The sequence below is a fragment of the Sycon ciliatum genome, chromosome 5, assembly GCF_964019385.1.
Source record: "Sycon ciliatum chromosome 5, ocSycCili1.1, whole genome shotgun sequence".
Taxonomy (NCBI): domain Eukaryota; kingdom Metazoa; phylum Porifera; class Calcarea; order Leucosolenida; family Sycettidae; genus Sycon; species Sycon ciliatum.
Window position 1 is genome coordinate 24,757,891 of NC_088647.1, and position 26,083 is coordinate 24,783,973.

The 26,083-nt window shown below is 46.7% G+C and overlaps 1 protein-coding gene across 6 annotated transcripts; it reads right to left on the bottom strand.

Moving 5' to 3' along the window:
• LOC135818138 (deoxyribonuclease-1-like) lies at nt 1-25,585 on the bottom strand. Of its 6 annotated transcripts, none has more exons than XR_010553632.1 (16): nt 25,111-25,580; nt 22,840-22,922; nt 20,581-20,679; nt 19,704-19,804; nt 13,070-13,235; nt 11,441-11,533; nt 10,830-10,923; nt 10,280-10,337; nt 9,291-9,310; nt 8,762-8,807; nt 7,721-7,872; nt 6,710-6,890; nt 6,052-6,209; nt 2,984-3,207; nt 2,054-2,128; nt 1-733 (listed from the first exon to the last, which is right to left on the bottom strand). XR_010553632.1 is itself a non-coding variant. In XM_065331473.1 (15 exons), exons 1-14 carry the CDS (start codon nt 25,273-25,275, stop codon nt 3,031-3,033), a joined length of 1,593 nt encoding a protein of 530 aa, XP_065187545.1. In that variant the 5' UTR covers nt 25,276-25,581; the 3' UTR covers nt 1-733; nt 2,984-3,030. The 6 variants fall into 6 exon arrangements, 3 of the variants coding, with proteins under 3 accessions (XP_065187545.1, XP_065187546.1, XP_065187547.1); XR_010553631.1 differs by having other exon boundaries at nt 1,928-2,128; XM_065331473.1 differs by lacking the exon at nt 2,054-2,128 and having other exon boundaries at nt 25,111-25,581.
• Nucleotides 25,586-26,083: the final 498 nt, after the last annotated feature.

Below are 26,083 nucleotides of genomic sequence, written 5' to 3' on the forward strand. Positions count from 1 at the left end.
TTAACCTTGCCAATACCGACCCTGGATCCTCCATGAGAAAAAGGTTAATTTTAAGAAATGGTTACGAGGTACTAGATCTGGAGATTGTGTTGTTATTCGCGAAATTTTCGGCTAAAATTGTGTGAACTTGTGTACTTGTGTGTGTGTGCACTGTTCAATTGTGAATTCCGGGTTATGAAGACATCCCCGAACCTACAAGGTTATTTGTGTATACACATTGCCACACAAAATGGAGGCAAAGCCATGGCACAACACTCAACAGTGGTGTGCAAGACGTGACATGGGCTTTGCATGCGTTCACTGTAATGTGCGAATCCATACCTGTGCTGGCAGGAAAACATATGCAATAGCCACACCCACTGTTCAGATCAGGCAAGTTCTTGCTCCACATAACACATAGCATCATAGAGTTCTACTGCCATGGGCCGGTTTGTTTTCATGGCCATTGCTGGTATACAGCATGCAGTGACTGTTTTACTCGACACCATCGCCCTGGTGTTTGGCGAGCAGCTCATCGAGGCAGGCCACACGACATGCGGTTGGTTCATCGTGCTTGAAGGACCTTGGCGTCCCCTCGTCAGAGTGACCCTTTACGGCCTTTAGCGACATGACGAAAAACGGCAGTCCCTTGACGCCGAACTCTTTGCGCGCCCTCTAATGCTCTGTCCAGACTTGCTCCTTGAGCTTGGAATCCTCCATGTGCAGCCTTGCTGGCTTCGAGCTCCAATCCAACCTGCCAGTACAAAACAACATTAAAAGTACAAATCCCTAGAAAGTATAAGAAATAACCAAAATGTTACATGTTATCCGCAGTTTGTCCAACAACACTGTATAAGCAGGATACTGTGTATTCAGAAGGAACAACAGTTAGCACAATACACACTGAGGCCGTACTGACATCATCACTGTGACAAACTGATGTTAATTAAGCTCTATCACGTCTGGAATGCACCCACCAGCAGCCTTCCAACAGCTCTTAATGCATTTAGAGGGTAGAGTAGTGGAGGATAATTCTATACAGCAAGCCCAGGACTTTCCCTTGTCTCATGGACCACTTACGACCAACTATGCCTACTGCCAAAGTGGCTCTGCAATGCTGATATGAAGCTGCCTTTACTGAAAGGTGACTCTCTCTCTCTCTCTCTCTCTCTCTCTCTTTCTCTCTCTCTCTCTCTCTCTCTCTCTCTCTCTCTCTCTCTCTCTCTCTCTCCCTCGCTCCCTCCCTCCCTCACTCCCTCTCTCGCTCCTTCCCTCCCTCCCTCACTCTCTCGCTCCTTCCCTCCCTCCCTCCCTCCCTCTCCCCCTCCCTCCCTCCCTCCCTCCCTCACTCCCTCTCTCTCTCTCTCTCTCTCTTTCTCTCTCTCTCTCTCTCTCTCTCTCTCTCTCTCTCTATCTATCTATCTATCTCTCTCTCTCTCTCTCTCATTTGTTAGACTTACCTGTCTATATAAATGTAACTTACTCTCTCTCTCCATCTCTCTCTCTCTCTCTTGGGTCTTTCTCCCTCCACCAGGGGACCAACCACGGTCAGTTTCTGAACCCTACCCAGAAGTGAACGAAAAGTGATTAATTTTTGAACGGATTGGGAGAACTTCAAATACAAAGGATCAGGTTCGAGTCCTGGAGGGTCTGGCGATTTTTTCTCTTTTCAGGCAGTTCACTTCCCCAACTGATCTTTCATAATTCTTTTTTTTTTGCGGTAAGTAATATCTACAAGCCTCGCCACTACATAGCTTGGATCCCCTCGTCATTCATTCTCAATCTGTTAGCAAGCGGGTTCACCTTTGCGACTCTTTACCATCGGTGGTTCTATTTTTTACTGCGTACATTCTTTTTTTCCCTATCAAGGGCCTTTTCCGGAGTCTGGCCTACTCTGCCTACACATGTTAGATAACCCCATGATCAAACAAACAGTGAATCACTATACCTCCGGAGCTCTGCAGTTGCCTCCATCAGGACATCCAAGTCATTGACGTTGCGTGCATCCTTGAAGTGTATCTTGAGCAGCCTGCGGATACTACTCGACAAGATGCTCCTGTACGTCCAAACCCACCGAGCCGGCGTAGTGGATGAGACAGTGGAGGCGTGTCGAGCCAGCCATGTGACGCGAGGTATCAAAGTCTATGCCCTGCAGGGAATAACAACAGCAGACCAGGCCAGAGTGGATGTGAGTACAGTGTTGGATACTGAACAGGAAATACTACATGAGCTGTAGCAGCACTTTGGAAGGGGAATGTTACTTTGTACAAAGTTTTACAGATCACACTGTACTAACAGTGTTGGTCTACAATGTCATGCTTGATACACTGCACTATGGAGTGCTACCAGTAGAGTAGCGTGGTGAGAAGATAGTTCTCTCGGCCATTTCCCACCTTTTTTTTTTTACCTCAGCCCCTCACATGGAGTGGCCGGGTGAGAAATCTCTTTGCTACTCTCAAACCAAGTTCTCCATTAACGTGGGTCCCAGTACGGTTGAAAAACCCTTCAGCTTCCAAGTGTGCTGCAGATCTGTTGTAAGGATAAGTTTGGAGTCACTCAGGCTGTGTTTACATGAGAAATTTCAACCCGGGTTGAGTTCAGCTCGGGCTGAAAGTCTGTACGATAGACAAAATAGGTGAGCGTTTACATGAAGACAGTTGACCCGAGTCAAATACTGGTATGCTGCCAATAGTCCACTTCTAGAGTCCTGTATGGTCACGTAAATCCGTTCGCACAAAATATAAAAACAGGTGGTCTTTCAGCACAGGTCACACTGTAAATCTTTGCATGGTCTGTCGCAGGGACCAGAGGTGACTGGTCTCTAATGACAGGTGGTCTTTTCACACAGGTCAGCAATGCATGCTGAAGCTAGGTATAGGGTCTGAGAAGCATGGTCTCTGTAAACAGGTGGTCTCTTCAGACAGGTGGTCTCCTATCACAGTGGCTGTATATCACAGGTTTCACTATACATGTACACGCATGAGTATAGAGTCATTGTTCTTACCAACAGCTTTATAGAAGACGGTGAATCCCTTGTTGGTGTTAGTGTAATCACTCGACAACCCTATACCAATCTGATTGGCGGCGCTGGTGAATGGTATTTGGCAGCGTGTTCTGAGAGAGCTGCAGGGCAGAGACCTTCGCTGGCGCCAGGCTGAATATGTCCTTGGTCACCTGGCCGTCGATGACATTGACGTAGTCCGGAGCACACTGACCATCAGGTTCAACCTGTGGAAGAAGGCACAATTGGGCAGAATAGCTGATCAATGCCCAGCCCGGATGTAATCAGAGCAACATTTCTGCATCAACTTCTGCTTGCATTCCCTACAGTTTTGCTACGAACTCGATAAGAATGGCATATACTTCTAACTCAATAAGTTACACTTAGAAGTGTACTAGACGACACTAATGCTCAGCGTGTTACAGGCTACCTTGCCACACCTCTATGGCTGGACTGACAAGGCATGGTGAAGTTCCACTTCCACTCGCCAACAAGCTAGAGAGCCGGTTGATATGGAGTGACACACTCTGTGTTGCAGCATTCAATCACAGTTAAAACTGTCTAGGCAACCACTCTGATAAGGAGATCGCCTGTCCCAGAGTCCCACAACAATCAGGATGTTATTTCCATGCCAATTGGCACTGGACAAGACCACCGGTACACAGGCAGGGGCGGATCCAGGATTTTTCCAAGGGGGTTCAGTTTTCTTCCACCCTTACCAAATTGCAAAGTGTGTTAAAATGATGACATAAGGCCAAGTAAAATAAAATCCCAGTTTATCGTCCTTTTTTCACAAAAATCGGGGAGGGAGGGCGGATTTTATTTTTATTTTTTATTTTTTGATGTGCTACAGACTAGTATAGTTCTTGGTAAACAATGACACATCATGTGCAACAATCTGCAACAGAATAGTGGTAGTGTATGGAATACACAATGCTATAACAGTTATATGTACATAAACAATTACATGCAAAATCTTTGGATCGACAGATTGTCACTCCACTCATAAGACACAAACCCCAATACTGTTTGGTTCACACAGACCACCAGATAAATGATAGAAAGCTGCAGAAGGGAAAGAACCAGTCAGGACAGTAACCAATAGTCAGTCATAAAGGGAACATGTTGGAATACAATTCACTTCTTCCCCTGAGGGACAAGCCTTCAAGCCTTAGCCGACGTAAAAAATCAAGCTTTTTGGCAAAATTCTAGATTTAAAAAATAAAAATAAATTCCGGGCGGCCTCGAAAAATGGGGCGGGCGGGGACGATAAACTAGGATTTTTTTTACTTGGCCTAAAAAAATACTTTTTGAAAATGACAGTTGCTGAACTACAGTGGCTAAGAAATTGGCTGCCGACTGATCGCCTGCAAATGTACAGTGCCTATAAAGCGGAAAATCAAAAGTATTGTAGAATGGAGAGGATGACGACGACTGATGGAAATGAAATTTGCTGGAATACAGTGGTTAACAGGGTGGTTGCTGTCCTGCCGACGGATAGGCATGTACATGTATGAGCAAACAGATTTTAGCACTTTTTCAGCTCAAAAAGGGCGATATTCACCAAAAAAAAACGCAATAAAGGGCGAAAGAAACGGGCTTTTCCAAAAAGGGCGAAAATAGGGCGGGCACCTTTGGGAAAGGGCTAGAGGATAGGCGCTCTGATCCCATTGTCGAGCGCTCGAGCGCAGGTAGTGCTTCAGCCATTTCAAGGCAGTGTTGCTGCGCTCATTCTCCGCAGAGGTGACGGGTAGTGTTGAAGCAATCCGGAGGAGGACGTGGATGTTCGGGAAAACATCGGCATCGCAATGCACAAGAGCTTCTCGTGGGGTAGCTGGAAGTGCACTAGACTTCTCTGCTGAGCTAAAGTGAAAGTAGTACATGTACATGTTTTGCAGGGTCGTGGGCAACTGGCCATGACCGCTCGTGTGCGCCTGCGTCACGGCCCGTGGGCATTTCCCAAATCGGCCGGCCGAAACATTGGCCGAAAATAGTGGTTTTGAAGAAATCACCGATCTTTTAGCCAAATATGCAATTTTCGCACTGAATTTGCCGAAAATTGATGTTTTAGTGCCTCAATAGCATGCAAATACAATTTCTGTAATCATTATCTGCGAATGGTGGCTGCGACCTTAGAGCCGAATTTCCACCTTTTACAGAAATTTTCAGCCGATTCTGGCGATTTTTTCAGCCGATCGAAAAGCCAAATAGGCCAAAATAAATGGCCGATTTGGGAAAGGCCTATTGGCAAGGTGTTCGTCTGAGGATCATATCAATGTATCAATGTAACATCTGCATGATTCAGCTCGGGCTATATACGCGCTACGGCAGGATCCTAGGCCTAGGAGCAATTCGCATGCCTGGCTTTTGTAAAAATAAAAAAATAAATAAATAAAAACCTGCACCATGGTCGGAAAAATTTTAGGGGGTTCGTTCGAACCCCCCGAACCCCCCCCCCCCCCTGGATCCGCCCCTGACAGGGATCCTATATTGACGGTCACTTGAGTAGTCGCCTTTGACAGGTTTCGCTGTATGGTAATACTTTAAAGAAAAAATGAGTGCCACCACCAGAACGCTAACCCGGACCTTTGTCACCACCAGAGCTCTAACCCGGACCTTTGCTACAGGCTGCTGAAGTGCTTTCACTAAGCCATGGTGTAGTTGTCATTCCAGCAATACATAATACGTTACACATTTAGTGTGTGACATGGAAACATTCTACTGCCAACAACTGAAGGTGTCCCCTCCCCCTCCCCCCCCCCCCTCCCCCCCCCTCCCCCCCCCCCCCCCCACCGCCGACTAAGTACCATCCAAAATATGATAATTAGACAAGCGTCATGGAACCAGTCCACACCGGTCTAGCTGAATAGCTGCTGTCACTTGACTGGCTAGTGCCAGTTTATCTTGAAGACTTTAACCAAACATCTACTAAAGATCCCACCTAACCTAACAATGCATTCTATGGTACATGACTAACGATGGCCCCGACAAACATCCTGCCGGCTCCTACCCTGAGCATTCACAGCACCATGGATTCTCTTTATGTGTGCATAGCAACTTTGATCACGAACCTGGAAATTCGAGAAGCTGAGCTTGATGACCATGCCGAGCGGTACGCGTATGTTCCACGTGCAGTGCAAGTTATTAGGGTAGTGCCCAGTATAGCTGTTAAGCGGGCTGGAGAAGTTGCCTTCTCTGTCCGTTAGCGTATAGTCACACTGTGGTGAAGCTGGACGCAAGCAGAAGAACAGACGGAGAATTCCATTACACTTTGCAATCCACGATACCCATTCAGTGGCCCCACACTCATACTCAAGGGGTAAGTGAATCGCATTTCGGTACCCGTGGAGGAAGACACACACATTACTAGTGGGCAAAGGGTAAACAACAACAGCAGACCAATAGGGAGGGTAGGGGTGACGCAATGAAACCCATGCTGGTAAGACAACCAATAACACCATCGACCTGGGATCTTGGTGTTAGTAACTCCCGCTTTGCACACCGTAAATTTCAAACGTTGAACAGCGATTCTAAAGTGAACTATTGGGAGCGAATGCAGAAGACAAGCGAGAGAGTGGTAAAGGAGAGAGGGGGGGGGAGGGGAGGGGGGAGGAGGTCAGGTTCGATGTGTGTGTGGCAGTGGGGGGGGGGGGGGGGGAGGGGAGTGGATAATGAGGCCAAAATTCCGTATCACAGAGCAAATTAACAGCAAATCGGCTTCATCCTCACTTGTGAATGTGGCGACAAATCCGGGTCCCGTTCCGATGCTGTCCGTGCGGAAGTTGAGCAGCAGTGAGTTGCCAGTGTTGTTGACTGTTCGATTTCCCTTGTTCTGCAGCCGTGCAATGAGCCGCAATGTGAGCGTGTAGCCATCGCGGATATCAAGCCGATCTTCGTAGAAGTTTTCAAACTGCAAGGCAAAGTGCAAGGGGTAGTAGAGTAAAAGACTTGGCTGTTGTGATTCAGTCAAAACTGGTAGCTACATGTAGAGTGCAGTATCATCATATCCACTGTGCTGCTCAATGAAATCCAGTCGAGTCAATCAAGTATGCGCCGGGCGTTGCGCAGCCCTAGACTGTCCCTGCGAGAATTTGCGGAAAAACTCTCGAAAACCTGCGCAAGAAATTGCGGCAGAAAGTAACAAAAAATGCGACGAAAAGTGCGGAACGATGCAGAACTTGCCATTGGGCTGCACCTGCACCTGCCTCTGCCTCTGCCCTTGCATGCATGCAACGAAGGCTGATGTCAGTGATGATTAAAGTGTTACAATGGCCGCATGAATGCTTACCAATCCTTCCCTGGCTTTGATTTTTTTCGACACGTTGATTCTGAAAAAAAACTGAAGCTTCTACAAGTACTAAAAAGACTTTCCAAGATTACTTCCAATTGTACCTTTAGGCGATGTGTGTACCCGAATGCCATCACAATGACGTCACCGTGACAAAAAAAGCTACACCACCATGACATAATCAGTACACTACATGTACCATGACATCATCAGTACACCACAATGAGTCCATGACATCATCAGTACACCACCATGACATCATCAGAACACCACCATGACATCATCAGAACATCACCATGACATCATCAGTGCACTGCCAGTACACCACAAAACACCACCATGAGGAGAGTCATGGAATGAAGGAGCAGAAAAGGTAAGCAGGTGCAACACAATGGGTTGGGTTGGGGTTGTGGAAGGGGGGGGGGGTAATCTACTTGCAAAGCACAACATACCGTGTAGGTTACTCTCAGAGAAATGCTGTGATTGAGCGGTGCGAGTATCACCCAGACGCAGTCGAGGTCGTTTCGGTAGTTCTCATCGAGGCCGCTTCCATCCGTCAGAGCACCTTGCAGGGTGGTCGTGATGTACCCACAGCCGAGTGCAGCTAAACAGAACACGTTTTGAAAGCAGAATTCAACCTCCTCCTGTGTTAGAAATCAATGGGAGAAGTGCTCAAAGTGCAGGTGGAACTGGCAGTGATTGCATGACAACTGACAAGCTAAAACACACGAATTACATTTCATTGAAGAGTTACGCATACACGCCTGAGTGCGTGAGTCAGTGTGTGTGTGTGTGGGGTGGGGGGGGAGAGCTGTTGGGTGTTTCAAAGCCAATTGAGTCACCTTTCCCAGATCCCCCACCGGAGACCCACGTGACCGATTTATGGCAGTCAGCACGTACACGTATGTGTATGTGTGTGTGTGTGTATGTGTGTGTATGTGTGTGTGTGTGTGTGTGTGTGTGTGTGTGTGTGTGTGTGTGTGTGTGTGTGTGTGTGTGTGTGTGTGTGTGTGTGTGTGTGTGTGTTGTGAATAGTGGCGGTCAATTCATCAGCCTTGCAAGCTGTTGCAGGGGCGTCAGAAGGTATGTTAGTGTGGTACGGTCAGCCAACTAAAGTGCAATATACCCGTGGGAGAGGGATAGCTGAGCCGAAAAATTTGGCAATTTCGAGCCCAAATCAGTGCATTTTATTGATTCACGGGGTACTTGGGGCGAATACCGGCAGTGGTACGGTCAATACCGTAGTGACCGTACCGGGTGCGACGCCCCTGTGTTGAATGGTGCAATCCCAGCACAAGTTGCTATAGCTTCTGCCGTGGCATCACTATGATCGCCTCCGGCGATGGGCGTCAAAGGTCGACGGTGTGTTGTGTTGTGTGTGTGTGTGTTTGTGTGTGTGTGTTTGTGTGTGTGTGTGTTATGTTGTGTTTGTGTTGTGTTGTGTACATGTTGTTAGTACCGTACTATATCGCTGTACACCACACTTCACTTACCTCCGTAGCCGTACAGCTTGAGCAGAGCAGCTTCACTGATCGTACTCTATGGCACAGCACAGTCACACCAACACAGTCACACCAACACAGTCACACCAGCACAGTCACACCAACACAGTCACACCAGCACAGTGAGGGGAGAGCAGACTCAAACTCAGAGGAGCACTCTAGCTGCGGAATACGGCAGTGATCAGTCTAAACTTGAAAAGGGAAATGATCAAACTCCTGTCATGCACAATGAGTCTACATCATCAACAGCAGTTGAGTACTCTGTGTACATACCCAGATGCAGAATAATGCCAACACACAAAACGTTATGTACTATACTAGTACTATACGGTCCACAGAGTCCAGGTCTACAGGTCACATGCAATGTATCATGTTGATGATGTCATCATGCTCAATGCCCTGCACTAGAACACTGCAGGGCAGATACAACGTATGGTGATGGTGATGTCATCGTACTTGACCCACACACAACACTGTTACTGCAGGCTACATCCAATGCATGATATCGATGCCATCTTACCTGAACTGGTCTGCTTTCACCTGAAAAATGGAAAAATGGAAAATTCAACATAACGTCCCCTGTTAGAATGTGTCTTAGCAAAAGAAGAATATCATGTTTATAGTGGATTACACATGCATGAAGTTTATACCATGCCCAAGCAAACACAGTAGTGACAGTCCAAACAAGATTGCTACAGTAGTTTTACTGGATGTATGGATTGTGTACTAGCATGTACTGTGTTGTGTTTTGGTACATGTACATGAATTAATACAGCATGGCGAAATGAGGTCCCATAGGGTAGCAGTGAGAACAGGACTCAAAGCCACCAAAATACTTGCCGGAACATTTTGAAACAGTGAAATACTTTTCGAGCAGTGCAGGACATGTATCTGTGCTCCTTCGGTTACCTAGCCAACCATGACTGATTTCAAGAAGAGAGCACAGTGACAACTCTCATGTGGACAGTGGAACCAACATGGCTGACATCATGTGACCCAGAATATGCAGGGGTCGAGTGGAGTTGGAACCAACATGGCTGACATCATGTGACCCATACCCATATATGCAGGGGTCGAGTGGAGTTGGAACCAACATGGCCGACATCATGTGACCCAGAATATGCAGGGGGCGAGTGGAGTTGGAACCAACATGGCTGATATCATGTGACCCATACCCATATATGCAGGGGTCGAGTAGAGTTGGAACAAACATGGCTGACATCATGTGACCCATACCCATATATGCAGGGGTCGAGTGGAGTTGGAACCAACATGGCCACCCTGTATGGTCATGTTATAGATGTGCAACATCTCCATAGAGCAAAGGACCAGCATGCTGAGGAACTACAGTAAAACCTGGTGTAAGCGACCTCTAGCACCGGCAACCATCCCCATGTGGCTGTGTAGGGTGTTCAATGCTACAAACTATACGTCACCACACACTGCCGGTTTCAACAGTAAAGCCCTGAGCAGCAATACAGTGTTAGACGAGAGCGTATGCATCCTCACTTGGCTCAGGCTGAATGATCTCCAGTTGTATAGGGTAGTGGGTACTGATCTTCACTGCCTGTAAGAGACAAAGCAGCAAACACAGTAATCAGACACACATCACTCACACCACTGCCTGTATGAGACAAAGCAGCAAACACACAGCGTTCTCACGATTCAGACACACAGTACTCACACCATTGCAGCTGTAACAAAGATCAAGATGCATGAAACACTGTTACGAATACACAGCAGGGTATATATTACATTTGCATGTTGTATTATTTACCCATGATTGCCGGTATACTAGGCAACATACGCATGTCTTTCCACTCCATCAGAGTATGTGTTTTTATACAGAATCACTTAGCCAGGTGGATCCTGTTTTCTAATCCAGCATTTTCACAGAAACCGATGCCATCACCAGGCACGGTGCACACTTGCTAGTACCGTTGAAGCAGGCAGTTTAAGGGAAACTGTAGTATTTGCCAGCACATGAAGTGGCATTGTGATGTCGGCAAATTCTTCTAAAATAAATTCTAGGCAAAGGCACTGAGCAGGGTCCACTCACTTCTTCCAGGGTGAGCTTGTAGAAGTCCTGATAGTGGTACACTTCCACGGATGATTCGGGAATTCGAAGAGACAATGCTGCGGAGGCTATGAACCTGTGAAACAGAAAACAATTTCAAAAAGCACAGAGAAGTGAGAATTCCAGCTCTACCTCCGTTGCAGGATCCCTCAACTCAATGTGCTGACTACATGGCCACACTAATAATTATAACAGTAGCAGCAAATAGAGGAAGCGTGTCGAAGCAGGTTTTCTTAAATCTATCCTTCTCTTACTTTATAACCCACATATATCGTGACACGGTAGGAGCTGGGCTGTTACATTGTGTGCGGTGAAGTGCTTAAGAGTGAAGTAGAGAAGGTGGCTGGATACGGCAGGTATTGGGATAAGGGAGGTGTGGATATGGGAGGTGTCTGGGTAAGAGAGGTTCCACTATTAATGCTCTGTCGGTTTGCTGAATACATGTTACCGCCCCGGCATTTTCCATCGATTCAAGTGGCAAGCTCAGTTTGCTGAAATCCCTCCTGGCAATGAGTTGGAGGCTGTGATGAAGTAAGTTAATTGAACACCAAGTGTCCCCTGGTCATGGTGCTCATTACCGCTAGCTTGCTCACCTGTCATCCGAGCATCCACCGGACAGTGAAGTATCCACCGTGCTGCTAACATACCACCTGTACTGGGAGCTGGTACCAATGCTTATGGTGGACCTGCAGCAGTGTACACACCGATACACAGCATTGCATTGATGCCTTATGTTCCGGAGCAAAAGCCACACTTTAAAACACCAGTAATCCACCCAGAAAGTCAGCACTGCTTATACTACGATGGTCAAATAAACACTGATAGACAGTGTAGATATTTGTACTTTGTGACAAATATCTGGGTGCGGCTTATACTCCGGAAAACACGGTGCACAAGACGGCAGTTGCTTGGCAGTGAAGCTTCACGTCAGTCGGCAAAAAGCGCGAGCTCCAATATTTGGAACAGGCACCGTCTATACAGTCATGCAGCATGCAGTATCAATGTATCACAGTATTTTACATCACAAATCGGTCAATTCTAGAATTAGTTATTGTTGATGCACAGCTCGATTACACAAATTCCGTCGTTAGAATTGATTTTACCCAATTCCGTCAATTCTGAAGAGAGGGCAGAATTTCTCTAATTCTGGCGCCAGAATTGCACACTCGGTGTGTTACCGGTCTGGTCATGCATGACTCAAGTCAAGGAAGAGCCTCAACGGTGGGTCGCCAAAGCAGGGCTACAACTGCATGTAGTTGCTACTTTTGTCTTCCCGAAAAGCTAATTGCCGCTGTTGAGTTTCCGCTGGGAGCTAATTATTAGACCAGATCAGTTTTGGGTGGTCCTTTCGCACACGCGTTCAGCTTTATCGAAGCTCAATATTGTTGCCGACATGGAGCCTTCGCCGGGATGGACCGGTACGCGAAGCTGGGTCGCCGCGCGCGCGTGCGCGCGAGGGTGTACATGATATCTTTTTACGACCAATTTTGTTTGTGATATGCCATCATCGGAATAAAATGAGTGTGAAATCCAGTCGTTCGTTTACATGGCCGGAATTCGTACATTTTGGTCATTTGAGAATTACAAAAGCCAGTTCCAGAATTGTGTAAACGTGTAATCGAAAGCGCCCAATCACAGCAATAACTGTGCCCAGGCAGAAAACTACAGTATCAGCAGGTCATGCAAGCCTAGAAAATGGACACGATTGTGCTGCCAGATGATCGCTTTTGTGTGAGTTTTTAAAAGCAATGCAGCTTCATGAGTCCTTCCATCTTCGTGCAAAAGGCTTTACACCCAGGTGTATTGTAGGCCTAGCGTATTTAGCACTCTTGGACTACCAAAAACTCGCTCCAAGTGCATGGTTTTGTCAAACGGAGAACTTGTGGAGTGGCAGAGAAAATCATGACGTTCACCATTTTACTCCTTCACTTGCTTCTGCTCGAAGAAGTAACTGCCGCGTGTTAAAAATGCGAAGAAGACAAAGGAACCATACATTTTCATGCGGTTGCATCTAAGTGTGTGGACATGAGTACATTTCAGCTATAACTTTGCTACAATGTATTCTCTGGATGGATTTTCATTCGGTTTTTTCATGTGATTCGTACAGCTTCTGGCTACACGAATCTGCTGATCACTCAAAAATGCACAAAATCGGGATAACATCCCTTTTCACGTGCTCTGGCTCTATTGTATTTTCAAACACACAACGGCCAATTGCTCACCATTCGGCCGGGCGCATGGAGCCACAGCCGACATTCAGATCTCCCATGATCAGGATGTCGTGGCTGCCCATGACGTGCTGGATGTGCTGCACCGCGCCGTCCAGCGCCTGTAATTCACGAATGGCGGGCCGCGATGTATGCATACCAGTACAGATGAAGCTACCCACTGCAGAGATATGAGCACAGCAAAGCAGACAGCGACACACACTCAGGTTTGCATCAAGGGTTAGCACAGCAAAGCAGCCAGCGACAACTGAACACGAAACGCTGCATTCAGGGTTAGCACATTTTCTTCCAACATCAAACCTGTCTTTGTAGCAACCATGCCAGGAGCACAGGAAACCAGTATTTAAAAGACAAGAAATCTTTCAGGAGGTGGTCCCCCATTTTTGAAGAATAGAAATTAGGAACACGCGCTTGCATTATCACCTCCATGGGAGATTCCGTCGCCTCAGTTCCCCAGGGCATGCCACACTTCTATGCAGAAAATTTGCAATTGAACCAGTTTGGCCCCGCATACGTGAGTCATTCATACACTCAAACCTCCACTAATGAGGTTTGTTGGAGCGAAACAGCTGTCGGAAGGGACTGCAATATCAACACTCTATGCTAGTGATGTTCAACTGGAATGGGTCTCCAATTTCTGTGGTCTATTAGCACATCACTTTACCGTCTTAGAACTGTGGGGTGGTTGACACTCTGCAGCTAGCGTCATTTCGCCCAGAGTTGCTGGACAGTATGTGTACAGGTGTGCTACATTACCAGAGCACACATTTCATCAAACCCAGCCAGGCTACGGGGTAAATGCTTTCACCACGTGTGTCTCTAGTTATTAGATGCCTGAATACAAACATTTAAGCAGCGTAATGACAGAGGACCGGGGACTATGCAAGTCACTATTAAAAACCCAAGACGAAGACTGGCTCTCCGCACAACAGCAACACGCGCATGCATCAACAGCACATTAACATGATGTGCAGAAAAAAACGCGTACTTCAAAATCATTAGCACAGTTGCATCTACAAGGCCATGGTTCAGGTCAAAACGTGTCGTTCTTAAAGAACACAGAATTTAAACTGCATGTCATGTCGAGTACGGCTTGCCTGAATGGTCTCCCATGACGATGCATTCAAACCCGTAGAGGACAAAGAGATTTGTGCTTTACGCAGCATAGCCTACTTATCCCCCAGGCACACGCATATTAGTGCTAGAGCGGTGTAGGGGTGAGTGTGTGTCAGCACTCAGCCCGGCGTCAGTGGGCAGTAATGACCTTTCCTCACCAGTCGCCACAATCCCCAAGGATCAAGTGCAAGTGGTTCCTTGATAGAACAAAGTGGGTCATACAGAGGCAAAAAATCATAAAATGAAGAAAAAAGACTGCTGGCAAAGGAGATAAAAAAATTTAAAATATTTCACGGTTCACGAGACTCGGCTAGAGGAGGAGGTATTGACGAAGTAAAAGCGCAATGGCTGGTAGAAGGTCAATATACATTTGTATAATATTATTTACATAGTGCAAGCTTGTTCTGTACTGGACGTGCAAAACACACACGGGCCACGTTTAAAAGAAGAAAATCCAGCAACAGTGCATGACGGAGAAAGAAAACAGGAATTGAGAACACTAGAGAAAAGCTGATGCGGCAAAGCTACTAGTATAGTTCAGTATAGTAGTACAAACAAACACTTGAAACAACATTCAAATGCCACAATAAGTTTTGAACCATGAGTTCAGCATATCGGTTCCGCCGGTTTCGACAGTTTGTGCAAGCAGTACAAAACCAGCGCATTCATAATAATAGGCTACACACCGTGCAGTTATCATGTTTACTATAACACACTGGCTATCAGTATATGTTACATTCTGGCTATCACGATCAGTGCTAGCTCATGCCGAGCGAAGCAGGAACTGGAATGAATCTAGATGTAAATGCGCGGATCTAGATGTGTTTGGTTTTCAGGGAAAATTGCTGAAATTCAGGGACAGAAGAAGACAAGCTACAAATATATGTGGTCAGCGATAACAATGCAAATCCGGCTTGTGCCGAATTGATTAACAGAATGTTCTAAGTTCACATCACGGTTACTGATGCAATACAACAGTAGTGCTGGGTGCTGAAGAACAGAGCACCGGAGAAGAAACAGCCGAGAATGTCACCAATCACAGCATACCAATGTATACACGGTGACTCAACTGTGCATAGATGCTAGTACATGAAAATAAGAACAGTCTAGGCTACGAGGCTGACCCCTCAGTTCTTCACAGACAGACAGTACTGTAGTAGGTTCTTGACGGCGTTAACACCTATGATCTACAGTATCGTGACTTGATCTACAGTATCGTCACTTGATCTACAGTATCGTCACTTGATCTACAGTATCGTCACTTGATCTACAGTATCGTCACTTGATCTACAGTATCGTCACTTGATCTACAGTATCGTCACTTGATCTACAGTATCGTCACTTGATCTACAGTATCGTCACTTGATCTACAGTATCGTCACTTGATCTACAGTATCGTCACTTGATCTACAGTATCGTCACTTGATCTACAGTATCGTCACTTGATCTACAGTATCGTCACTTGATCTACAGTATCGTCACTTGATCTACAGTATCGTCACTTGATCTACAGTATCGTCACTTGATCTACAGTATCGTCACTTGATCTACAGTATCGTCACTTGATCTACAGTATCGTCACTTGATCTACAGTATCGTCACTTGATCTACAGTATCGTCACTTGTTCATCAGGATAGGCCATGCATACATACCAGCAGCATGAACCGGTGATGCCGTGAAGTACCTCCCTGCTGCCAGTGCGCTCGTGATGACCGGTTAGCGTTTGATCGTCATGGTCGAGCTCCAGAGAGATGATATCACCTGCTACCCACCGCTGTCCAAGTTGACCACCATTGCCCTTGGTGTATCCCGCCGAATAACCATTCCAGCCAAATATCTCCGTCTTAACACTGTGTACATCATGTAGTCGTGGTACAGTGGCGGAACAAGCGCAGATATACATGTCACCGTCGTAAGTTTTGTCTATTCTTAGCCTGATGCTGCTGGTACCATGGGTAGTAGGGATAGATGATGTGCACACTGATATATACCCTCTTGTCTGTACTCTTCTTACAGTGTGGCCTGCATTGCTGATGGTGATACGTTCATGACAGCGGCTCTGATCAAACACCGGCGGTGCAGGGTGGGTTACTCTAACTTGCATGGGACTGCCCTGCACGTGTCGCTCTCCGTACTGCACCGACACCGTCAACTGATCAGTCTCTTCAGTCAGCTGCTGCTCACACTTTGACTCTAGACAATCTGATGAGACCTGCTGCAGTTCTGCTACGGGCAATTCTGCATGACTGCCATCATGGACGGAAATCTTGAATCGAAGGCGATCAGCACACTCTTCCAATGGTACTGGCAGTGAGGCTCCCTTCAGCTCAATCCGCATATTCGCATTCACAAGTGTATCTTGTGCAGAAACGGTCAATGCATCCGAGAACTGGGTGAAGTCGACCACCTTACCGATTTCTTCAATCTCCTTGGTTGCATTCTTTGCATTGATACCGTGATAGCTGATGTGACTGTGGACACACGGTACCGCATCCTTCTCGGTCACATTCTTTCTTTGATCAATGGCACTGTTCAGCCAATGTGCAATCTTGAGGAACTCTGTCTGGTCAGAGCAGGTCTTGAATATTGTCGAAACAGCTTGACCGTGGAACAGACTATCCTGTAACCGACACACCTGAGCTTCAAGCTGCACAAGTTTGCCGTTCTTCTGTCGATCCACCTTATCCAGCAGTGTCTTCTCCCTGGCTTCCAATACCTTCTTCAGCAAATTGAATTGCTCTGTGATCTCCTTTGAGGCAAACTCTGCATCATCATTTACAGTACTAATCTCAGCTTGCACTTTTCCAAGAGCTGAAGAGATCACACCCTCACTATCAGATATACAACTGCTGATGTTGCCCTCCACAGTTTCACGCATTTTCTGTGCTGCTGCTTCAATGGACAACACTTGGTGTTGAGTGTCAGTGTCACTGTGAGCTCCAGCGTCCATGCATTTCTGACATGCCAGTTGATTACACTGAACGCAGTATCTGCTCAACACCTGCCTGGGATGAACAGCACAATAGTGCTGAATAGAACCCCGCTCGGTGGGAGTCTCCTGTTGCTCAGCAGAGAGTGATGTCAGTTTGTGATTGCGTGTGGCTCGAAAGAGTGGATGCCCAACAGCATGCGCACTGCAAAGATTTACTCCACAGTCGTCACACCTAGCTGTAGCATGTTCATCATCAGCACAATCATCACACATCACCTGTACATTGGTAGCTGATGCTCCCGTCTCATCTCCATACTGCTTCGGATAGCTATCAGGCAAGTGGGTCAAAGGAAAGGCTAGAGATACAGGTGTCTTGCTCAAGCATTTTGGACACTTGATGTAGCCATCACGGTGAGTATGTTTCTCTAAACATGCTACACAGACTGAATGCAAGCAAGAAACTAACTTTAAACGTCTGCCTGTACCGCCACAGGACACACAACACACTCGTTCAGAAGACATCACTCACAACAAACTCTACCAGGTACAAGACGATTTCTGCTTCCTCTCCGATGAGCTAACGAGCAAAACTCCAAAAGACATGTCGCAGAAGAGAGAGCATGTGTGCACGTAGCACAACTAGTGCTACGCCCCGTGCAACTTCTGTTTTCTATGCTGCTGCTGTGTGGACACTTCTGTCCGGCTGTCACCTTCACTTGGAAAGATGTCAGCTAATGGACAGGAGTACTGTCAAGTGACGTCAATGATGCACTGGGGAAAGCTCAATGCAGTACACTGTACAGCCGTGTGTCCTCATGTTCTCAGTACAGTACAGTTCTCTGTACTTCTAAAAAACAGTACTAAAACAGGTCCCATATTCACATAATACCAGTAACGTACCAAACCTGGTCCCGAGTCACTGCATCCATGTTTCCCTCATGCCAGGCCACGAGTTCCCAGTTCGGGACAGTTAGGTTGAAATTTTGAAGTTGGGCATATGGATGTATTTTTGTCGGTAAGCAGAGCACCAACATCTAAAGAGATCTGAAATTATAGTTGTATGAGGCCTAGTGCATATACTGGGCCTCCCGCTCTTCAGGAAGGGTGAATAGCCATGCAATGTTGGTTTTTGCAGCTAAATCGGGCAAGGTTGGTTAGAGATGGTATGAAACACCTTGGATTGAATAAAGGGTGCTACATAAAAAATAAAAAATAAATGTCACGGTTCGCGTGAGACTCGGCTGGAAACCGAGTGTTCCGCATCCGTAGGAACGCCACCACCCTTCCAGGATCAAGGCGCATATGCAGCTCCTAAAGCGGTGGGAGGTGAGTAGATCAGCTCACCAGCAAGTGTTCAAAGACCGAAAATCCCATTCACTCCATCCTTGTTCTCCTCGTGCCAGGCCACGAGTTCCTAATTAACTGTGGGTCGCAGCACGGCTGGAAAAAAATCCTTCCGCTTCCAAGCAGGACTTCAACCTGGTACCCTCTGTTTCTCAATCATGGTCTTAGACCATCCCACTATGCCTGCCTGCCTGCCTCATGCACCCTAAGAATAGACGGTATATGGATACAATATTTGTAGCCATTTTTGGAAACTTGAAATATTTTTGGCACAAAGATGGAGAGGTTGCCCAAGGTTTCATTTAAATATCCAGAAGGGCGTTAGCCAATAGAAGACCGACATGTTGGGCCCCAATTGTTGTCGGCGGGCTTGCTCTTCGCCAGGGATGTGCCTTCTTCCGGAGACTCTCCTTGGAGCAGGACAAAAATACTATGTCCTCTGTGTGTGTGTGTTGTACATCGGACGTACGTGGGAGATGTATCGGAAGGGCATATCGTCGGCTAGGAATAAGCCCCCCGACGACACCTTTACCATGAGCATTTTGCAGGGGGGGGGGGGCACCAGGCATTTTATCGCTTTAGCGGAAAAAAACACGTTCAAAATTGCATATTTTATCATTGCATATCTAGGCCTACAAAGTGGCCAAGTCAGTAAGCATTTTTCTTAACTTTCAATTCACTACTGACTCTGAGCAATCTAAAAGCAAGAATCATGGGAATTGAAAGAAAAGAAAGTTGCCCAGAATGGAATTCGAAAACACAAACTTGGATCACGCGGGAAAACAAGAAAGAAAGAAAAAAGGTTGACGGTATACATACTTACACGTGGATACACTCGTACACATGGGCCAATGATGTGCGAGGGTGCTAGTTACTTTCACGCTCAAGTACACCAAATACAGACCTGACCTGCACAAAAAATGCCTAATATGATTGTAGGAGTGCAACCTCTACCTCATACCGACACATTCCTCAAGGAGTCATTTAGTTGCGTGACATTCGCTATACCATGGATGCGGAGAACTCGCCCTCCAGCTGGATCTCAAGCGAATCGTAAAAAAAAATTTGAGAAGCACATTTTTCTTGGATGAATCCACAAATTCCAAAATAGGAATGAATTATCAACAGGTTGAGGCTTGCGCATCTAGCCAGGAGTACTTTCAGTAACATTCTCCCTGACAATCACTCAGTGCTACAAGTGATACCAATGTACAAACTACAGCTAGATTACTCACCGACTGACGACTGGAACTTCACGGAGAATGGCGGTCGTCTAAACACGGTGTAGTTCTGGATGGGGTACTGGTAGACCTGCTGGACTTTTACAAAGTCAACCCTGCATGGTAATCATCCGGGTACAAATAACAACAACAGTAGTAGTTATCACACCAGCAGCAGCAACAACAGAAGCAACACTTTCATTATCATCATCACCAGCAGCAGCAACAGAAGCAACACCTTCATTATCATCATCACTAGCAGCAGCAGCAGCAACAGCAGCAGCAGCAGCAGCAGCAGCAACAACACAAGCAGCAGCAAAAACAGCAGCAGCAGAAGCAACAGTGGCAGCAGCAGCAGCAGCAACACAAGCAGCAACACAAGCAGCAACACAAGCAGCAGCAGCAACACAAGCAGCAGCAGCAGCAGTGGCAGCAGCAGTGACAGTATAATCATTAATCGGACCAGACCATGCAGAACACACAACACATCATCAGTAGTATTGAACATACAAAGGAGCTGTTCACTGCATTCTGTAAAACAGCCTGGAAAGTAGAGTGTCGTCAGGTTAACAAGATTATCAGCACTTCCGCTGCTCCCAACCCCCACGCACAGAGCAACAGCTACTGACGTGGTACGGAAAGAGAGTTCAGTGATAAGCACTTCCAAGAATGATACAGTTAATGTTTATACAGCCATGTACAAGTCAACGCGCAGCAGTGCACGTGAAGGCGAACCCCATGTGCACACAACAACAACAAACTCGGAGGTGCACCGACAATGTACAGGTCGCAGAGGTCAAAAGGACACCAATAGTATCCATCCGTACCCAGTCCAGGTTGTCTGTGCAGGAACTGATTGGTGACGACATGGTGTTGTTAAGTCAATACTCACCGGTAGATGAATGCATACGCTTGCCGTGTTCCAGAGTCAGGCCCAAGCAACTCACTGGTGATGGAGCGAAATGGCTTGTTACTGGCATACTGGGATCTCCTGTTCACGGAATACATGCACACACACACATACAAACACATACACACACATATACACACACACACACACCCACACTTGCTCACTGCCAAAACTGGTCACATCTCCCGGGAGAGAGGAGACAAATACACACACACACACACACACACACACACACACACACACACACACACACACACACACACACACACACACACCACCACCACCACCACCACACACATGTGTGCGCACGCCAAGACAGATACAATAATGACGCACAAATGGCATAAACCCGGATGTGTTGTGAACATGATACAGGTCAACATGAATGTACAGGAAATGTGTGAAACTGGTCAGTGGATTGTTTACTGATCGGTTGTATAAGGGAAGTTTCATTGTGAGTGTATAGAGAGGGAGAGTACTTGATTCAGGGTCATCACCCACATTATCATACACAAAATATGCTAGATTTACAATATGATCCGGATGCACTGGGTCAGGTGAGCACACAAATAGTAATCTCAGTATAAGTATTACCTAGTACGAGTACTGAAGATCACATAACACTCGTCCAGCGTGTAAAAGCTGTTGAGCGTAAAATGACTTTCATTCAACGCACTCGCGTACAGTTTGTGGCACGACTCGTTACTAGTGCATTATAGCCCACATTGGTCAAGAGTTCTTGCACCATAACTCCCTTCACTAGTGTCTATTGTACAGAAAACATTCCATTTGATGAAGGTGAGTAACCTCATCATTGCGTGGACAAGACAAGTGCCGGTTTAGTGACATTGAACAGGCCCATGCATGCATACATAAATACAAGCTAGGAGACACGAGACAGTTGGGAGAAAGACAATCTGGTGGAAGACATTGCGTGTGTGAATGCAATCAGCACAACCCGCACAGGTTCTATCAGGCTGTCGCTAAAGGGCATGGACACTTGCGATTCATAGCTACAAAGAATCTGACATGTTAAAGGGGAAGTTAAGGCAAAAATTAAAATTTCACCAGTTGTAGTCTTCGGGGTGCTGAGTTGAATGGTCGTGGTCCGAGGAAGCTGAGACGCTCCCTTCCTACTTGAATCCCAATCGAACTCAAGCACTTCCACCGAAACTGGGTGACTGCGCCCTACTAGATGGGGATTTGTATGCAAAATGTCACTAAAAGCGCCATTTCGTTCTTATAAAAGCATGGATGACCGCGATTGGCCCATATGTTGTAGTCTTTTGGACGCTGAGTAGATTGGTTTTGGTCCGAAAAGGCTGCGATGCAGCGTTCCTCCTTTATTCCCAATCGAACATGGTTGAACAAGCGGTCACGTGCTCCTGCGTACGCCAGTCACCTGGTCACCGTGCCTGCAGGGTACAACTTACTAGCCTGCTTGACCTTTTTTGGGTGCACTCCTGTCACTCGAGTTGAACCTTGGTGTGAAAGTTGTCGCCTGCTGGCGTGGTGACCAGGTGATTTGGGCACCCAGGAGCACGTGACCACTTGTTCAACCATGTTCGATTGGGAATAAACGAGGAACGCTGCATCGCAGCCTTTTCGGACCAAAACCAGTCGACTCAGCGTCCAAAAGACTACAACATATGGGCCAATCGCGGTCATCCGTGCTTTTATAAGAACGAAATGGCGCTTTTAGTGACATTTTGCATACAAATCCCCATCTAGTAGGGCGTAGTCACCCAGTTTCGGTGGAAGTGCGCGAGTTCGATTGGGATTCAAGTAGGAATGGAGCGTCTCAGCTTTCTCGGACCAAGACCATTCGACTCAGCACCCCGAAGACTTCAACTGGTGAAATTATAATTTTTGCCTTAACTTCCCCTTTAATAAGGAGTTCATTAGCATGCATATCACATACGCAAACGCACGCACCCGCACACACACGCACATCCGCATGCACGCATACATACACACACACACACCCACACACACACACACACATAACCACAAACAAAACATGCACGCATACACATCAACACACATGCACACACAGACACGTTTTTTAACAAAGAAAGATGATAATAGAAGTATCATGGGTACAGGATACTCATATGTACATGGTGGCTCAGCTACATACCAGTAGACAATTCTATAGGAAAGAATACGACTGGTTAAGGCTACGCCTCTGAACCCCCCTTCGGCACCAGGCATTACTAATATAGCTACAAAGGAGCTTACGCATTGAGGCTGTTGACCAGGGCATCTGGTATACTCGTGTTTAGGACCTCCTGTAAGAGGAAGATTTTCTGCCAGCCAACAATCTGATGCAACAAAGAGAGAGAGAGAGAGAGAGAGAGAGAGAGAGAGAGAGAGAGAGAGAGAGAGAGAGAGAGAGAGAGAGAGATAGAGAGAGATAGATAGAGAGAGAGAGAGAGTGGTTGAAAGGAAAGTGTGCATATACATGTAGCAGAGGGAAGTCTAGGTTATGAATGACAGTGCTCGGTGGTGGGCTTGAAAGCATAACGTTGCTAGCATTGGAAGTCAGACCGCTCGATCAACAAATAGTATTTTCTGTGAGGTTTGGTTTATTGTCGTCTTGACCCTAGAGTACACTCATCTTCTCCTATCTGAAATGATTCTATAACATACAAGTAAACCATTACAAATTGGAAGCTGTGCTCAGCACACCCAACACCCAAGACGTGATACATCCAAATTTCTTATGTACGCCTAGTCTTCTGGAACTGCATCAGGGCCTCACACGTCTCAAGGACCAGCAACCCATCAACAATTATGTCCAGGCCTCGGCAGGCCCGCGGGACTAGCTACTTAGGCGTTGGCTTTGGGAGTGAGTTCGGGTAAAGGGGAACTCAGATTCCTCCGACAAGTCCTGTTGGCCAAGGTTGCACTTTGTTATGAGTTTTCATCATTGTCCTTGCTTTGTGAAGAACAAAATAACGCTTTGTGCGAAATAGAAGACTTAGCCGGAGGGAAACACAGTAGCACACAAAGAGACGAAGCCAGTTGTAAATCTGATGAAGCCTTTTGAACCTTTACTTCTCACATAAGTCAATCTAATTTGATATCGCTGTGCTTCGTCACATTATCACCATGTACTGATTTGAGAAGTAATCACTGCGCTCAGTTGCCAGAGGACTACAACGCTTGAGTTGTTTTACTTCTCGGCCTTCATTCATTTCCATACAAGGAGCCGCTGCTGCTGCAAGCACAACCCGAACATTCTGAGACATGGCGGTAGAAAATAGTCAAAATACCCTTTGCCATCATGTGTTTATCCTTGGGGTTTCCTTGAAATGTCCCCTTTACAACTGGATGCACAATTCTCTTGAGAAAAACAACAAGCGCAGGAAGTTTGGCATTTGCCAGGCCAACACCGTGCCGAGCACCATACCTGGATGGCAGATGAAGTGCCTAGCAGCATCAGTGAGGTGGTACGTATCACAAACAAGTGCACGACAGAATTCATCAGAAGGGTTGTGTTTGACTCTAAAATGTATAATGATGAAAATTTTACAAACGATGTGGGCGGACGGTGGCTCATTATCTGTATGCATTGCATTATGAATTTATGACCTGACCCAAGTACAATGCTGTTTAATGAAGTCCGATGGAATGAGTCAGCTTTGAGCAGGGGCGTAGCACCCGCTACGACTGGTACGACCACGGCCGTACCACTTTTCGAAAAGTGTGGTCCGTCCGGAACGTGCAAAACCGTAATAAAAAAAATCAGGATTTATCGATGCATATGCGCATCAGACTTTGACCTTTTTCTAGACTCGAACTACTACTAGTAGATCTGCCATGCATCTGCGCTGCAGTCGTATACTGACTACTCCGTACTCGACTCGACTGCACACTGAACAGTCCCATGCCCAGGCCCAGAACGCAGGATTTTGTGTCTTTTTTACAAAATTTTCCCGGAGGAGGTCTCCCCAACCCCCCTCCAACCGTGACGCCTTTCGCCCGAGCCGAACTTCGGTCGTACCACTTCCAAAACCCCTCCTACGCCCCTGTTGAGTAATGTACTAGAGAACATGCCAGTGTTCTCAGGTCTAGAGTTACACAGCTCCAGGTGTGTACTTTACTCATGCCATCAGATTTCAATCAGCAGCACACACACACTATACATTAGCGAGTCCCTGGTTGCCAACATACCTATACATGTCTTGTACAGTGCTGCTAAATGAAATACCATCACGGGAGTCAAGTGTGCGCCTTGCACCATTTTTCAGCCCAGTGTTCGCAGGTCTAGGGCTGCTCGAGGCCCTGCGCATACTTCAGTCATTCCATCGCATTTTATTCAGCAGTATCGTATTATGAACCAGCTGCAGTGGAGCCTCCACACACTCAAGTCAGTGAAGATGCGTGTATCGTTCTTGTACTAGGAAGTAACTGATTTCATGACTAAGTGTCTTGAGCTTCATGTCTAGGATCAACGTGTGCATGTATGACTGTGCATGTAACGGCAGACACCCTGCTCCTACTCACCCCGCTATAGATATCGCTGTACATGTCGTACTTGGCCGAGTCGAAGTTCTTCACGTTGAATGAGCCTATCCCTAGCGAGAACGACCCGGCCGCCAGTCCACAATAGCGGCAAAGCAGCAGCAGGATGCCCGCGAGCGCGCTAGAAGAACGCAGGTTGCGCTCCATTGTCACGAGACGGACGCTATGTCCAAGGTCCGACAATCAATCACGGATTATTTTTCCACCCACAGCAGCAATGGTTAGTTCTGGGTCATGAAGTAAGTCATAAGTGGCCTGCCCTGAGGACTGAGGAAAGGCTGAATGATTGCCACTCGCTCAAGCCAGGACCAGCCGGGCCGGCGTGTGCGTCGGCTCCGGCACTTGCTCAGGGACCCAGGTGGACGCGTGCACGCCCAGTACAGCGACAAGCGTCCAGACGCGCAGAAACAGTCTGTCGATCCCCACATGCGATGAGCAAAATGCAGACTGGTAGGAACCTACGGTCCACTACAGTACAGAGTCACAGAGATCTTGTAACGCGATCCATGCCAAACCATTCACGTAGGTGAACAAGAAACTCAACTAACTTCAAGAGCCTTGAAAAGGAACAAAATTTTAAAATAATTCAGTCCGGAGATACGAACTACATAATTATTCAGTCATTTCTTAGCACTGTACTACTACTAGCGCATAGCAATCATTATCATTCTGAACGACTGTGATTTCCTAAAAAAACCATCCGTAATCCCAGGACTCAGGCATAGCAGGAGGACATCCTGCCTGCCTCTGCGGCCCTCTAGCTCTGGTCAGTGGTCACTGGGCTTGGTGATCCATTATAATAATAAGGCCTAAACAAAAAATAGCCTTGTTTCCGGTCGTCCGACCGGGTCATTTTTTCCCAAATTCTGAAACTTTTTTTTGGTCCGCGTAATGTAGTACATGTCATGTGTGCGCCTGTAAAGCTAGCGCTGTATAATGACTGTAGGTATTTCGC

What these genes read in the sequence shown, in the direction of transcription:
- LOC135818138 (XM_065331473.1), bottom strand. Translation starts at nt 25,275, where the DNA reads ATGGAGCGCAACCTGCGTTCTTCTAGCGCGCTCGCGGGCATCCTGCTG. An exon ending in TCCATGCGCCCGGCCGAATG is followed by an intron (nt 11,534 to 13,069) that starts GTGAGCAATTGG and finishes ACACTGCTGCAG; the next exon opens with GTCCACCATAAGCATTGGTA. An exon ending in CAAGCTGTACGGCTACGGAG is followed by an intron (nt 7,873 to 8,761) that starts GTAAGTGAAGTG and finishes TGTTCTGTTTAG; the next exon opens with CTGCACTCGGCTGTGGGTAC.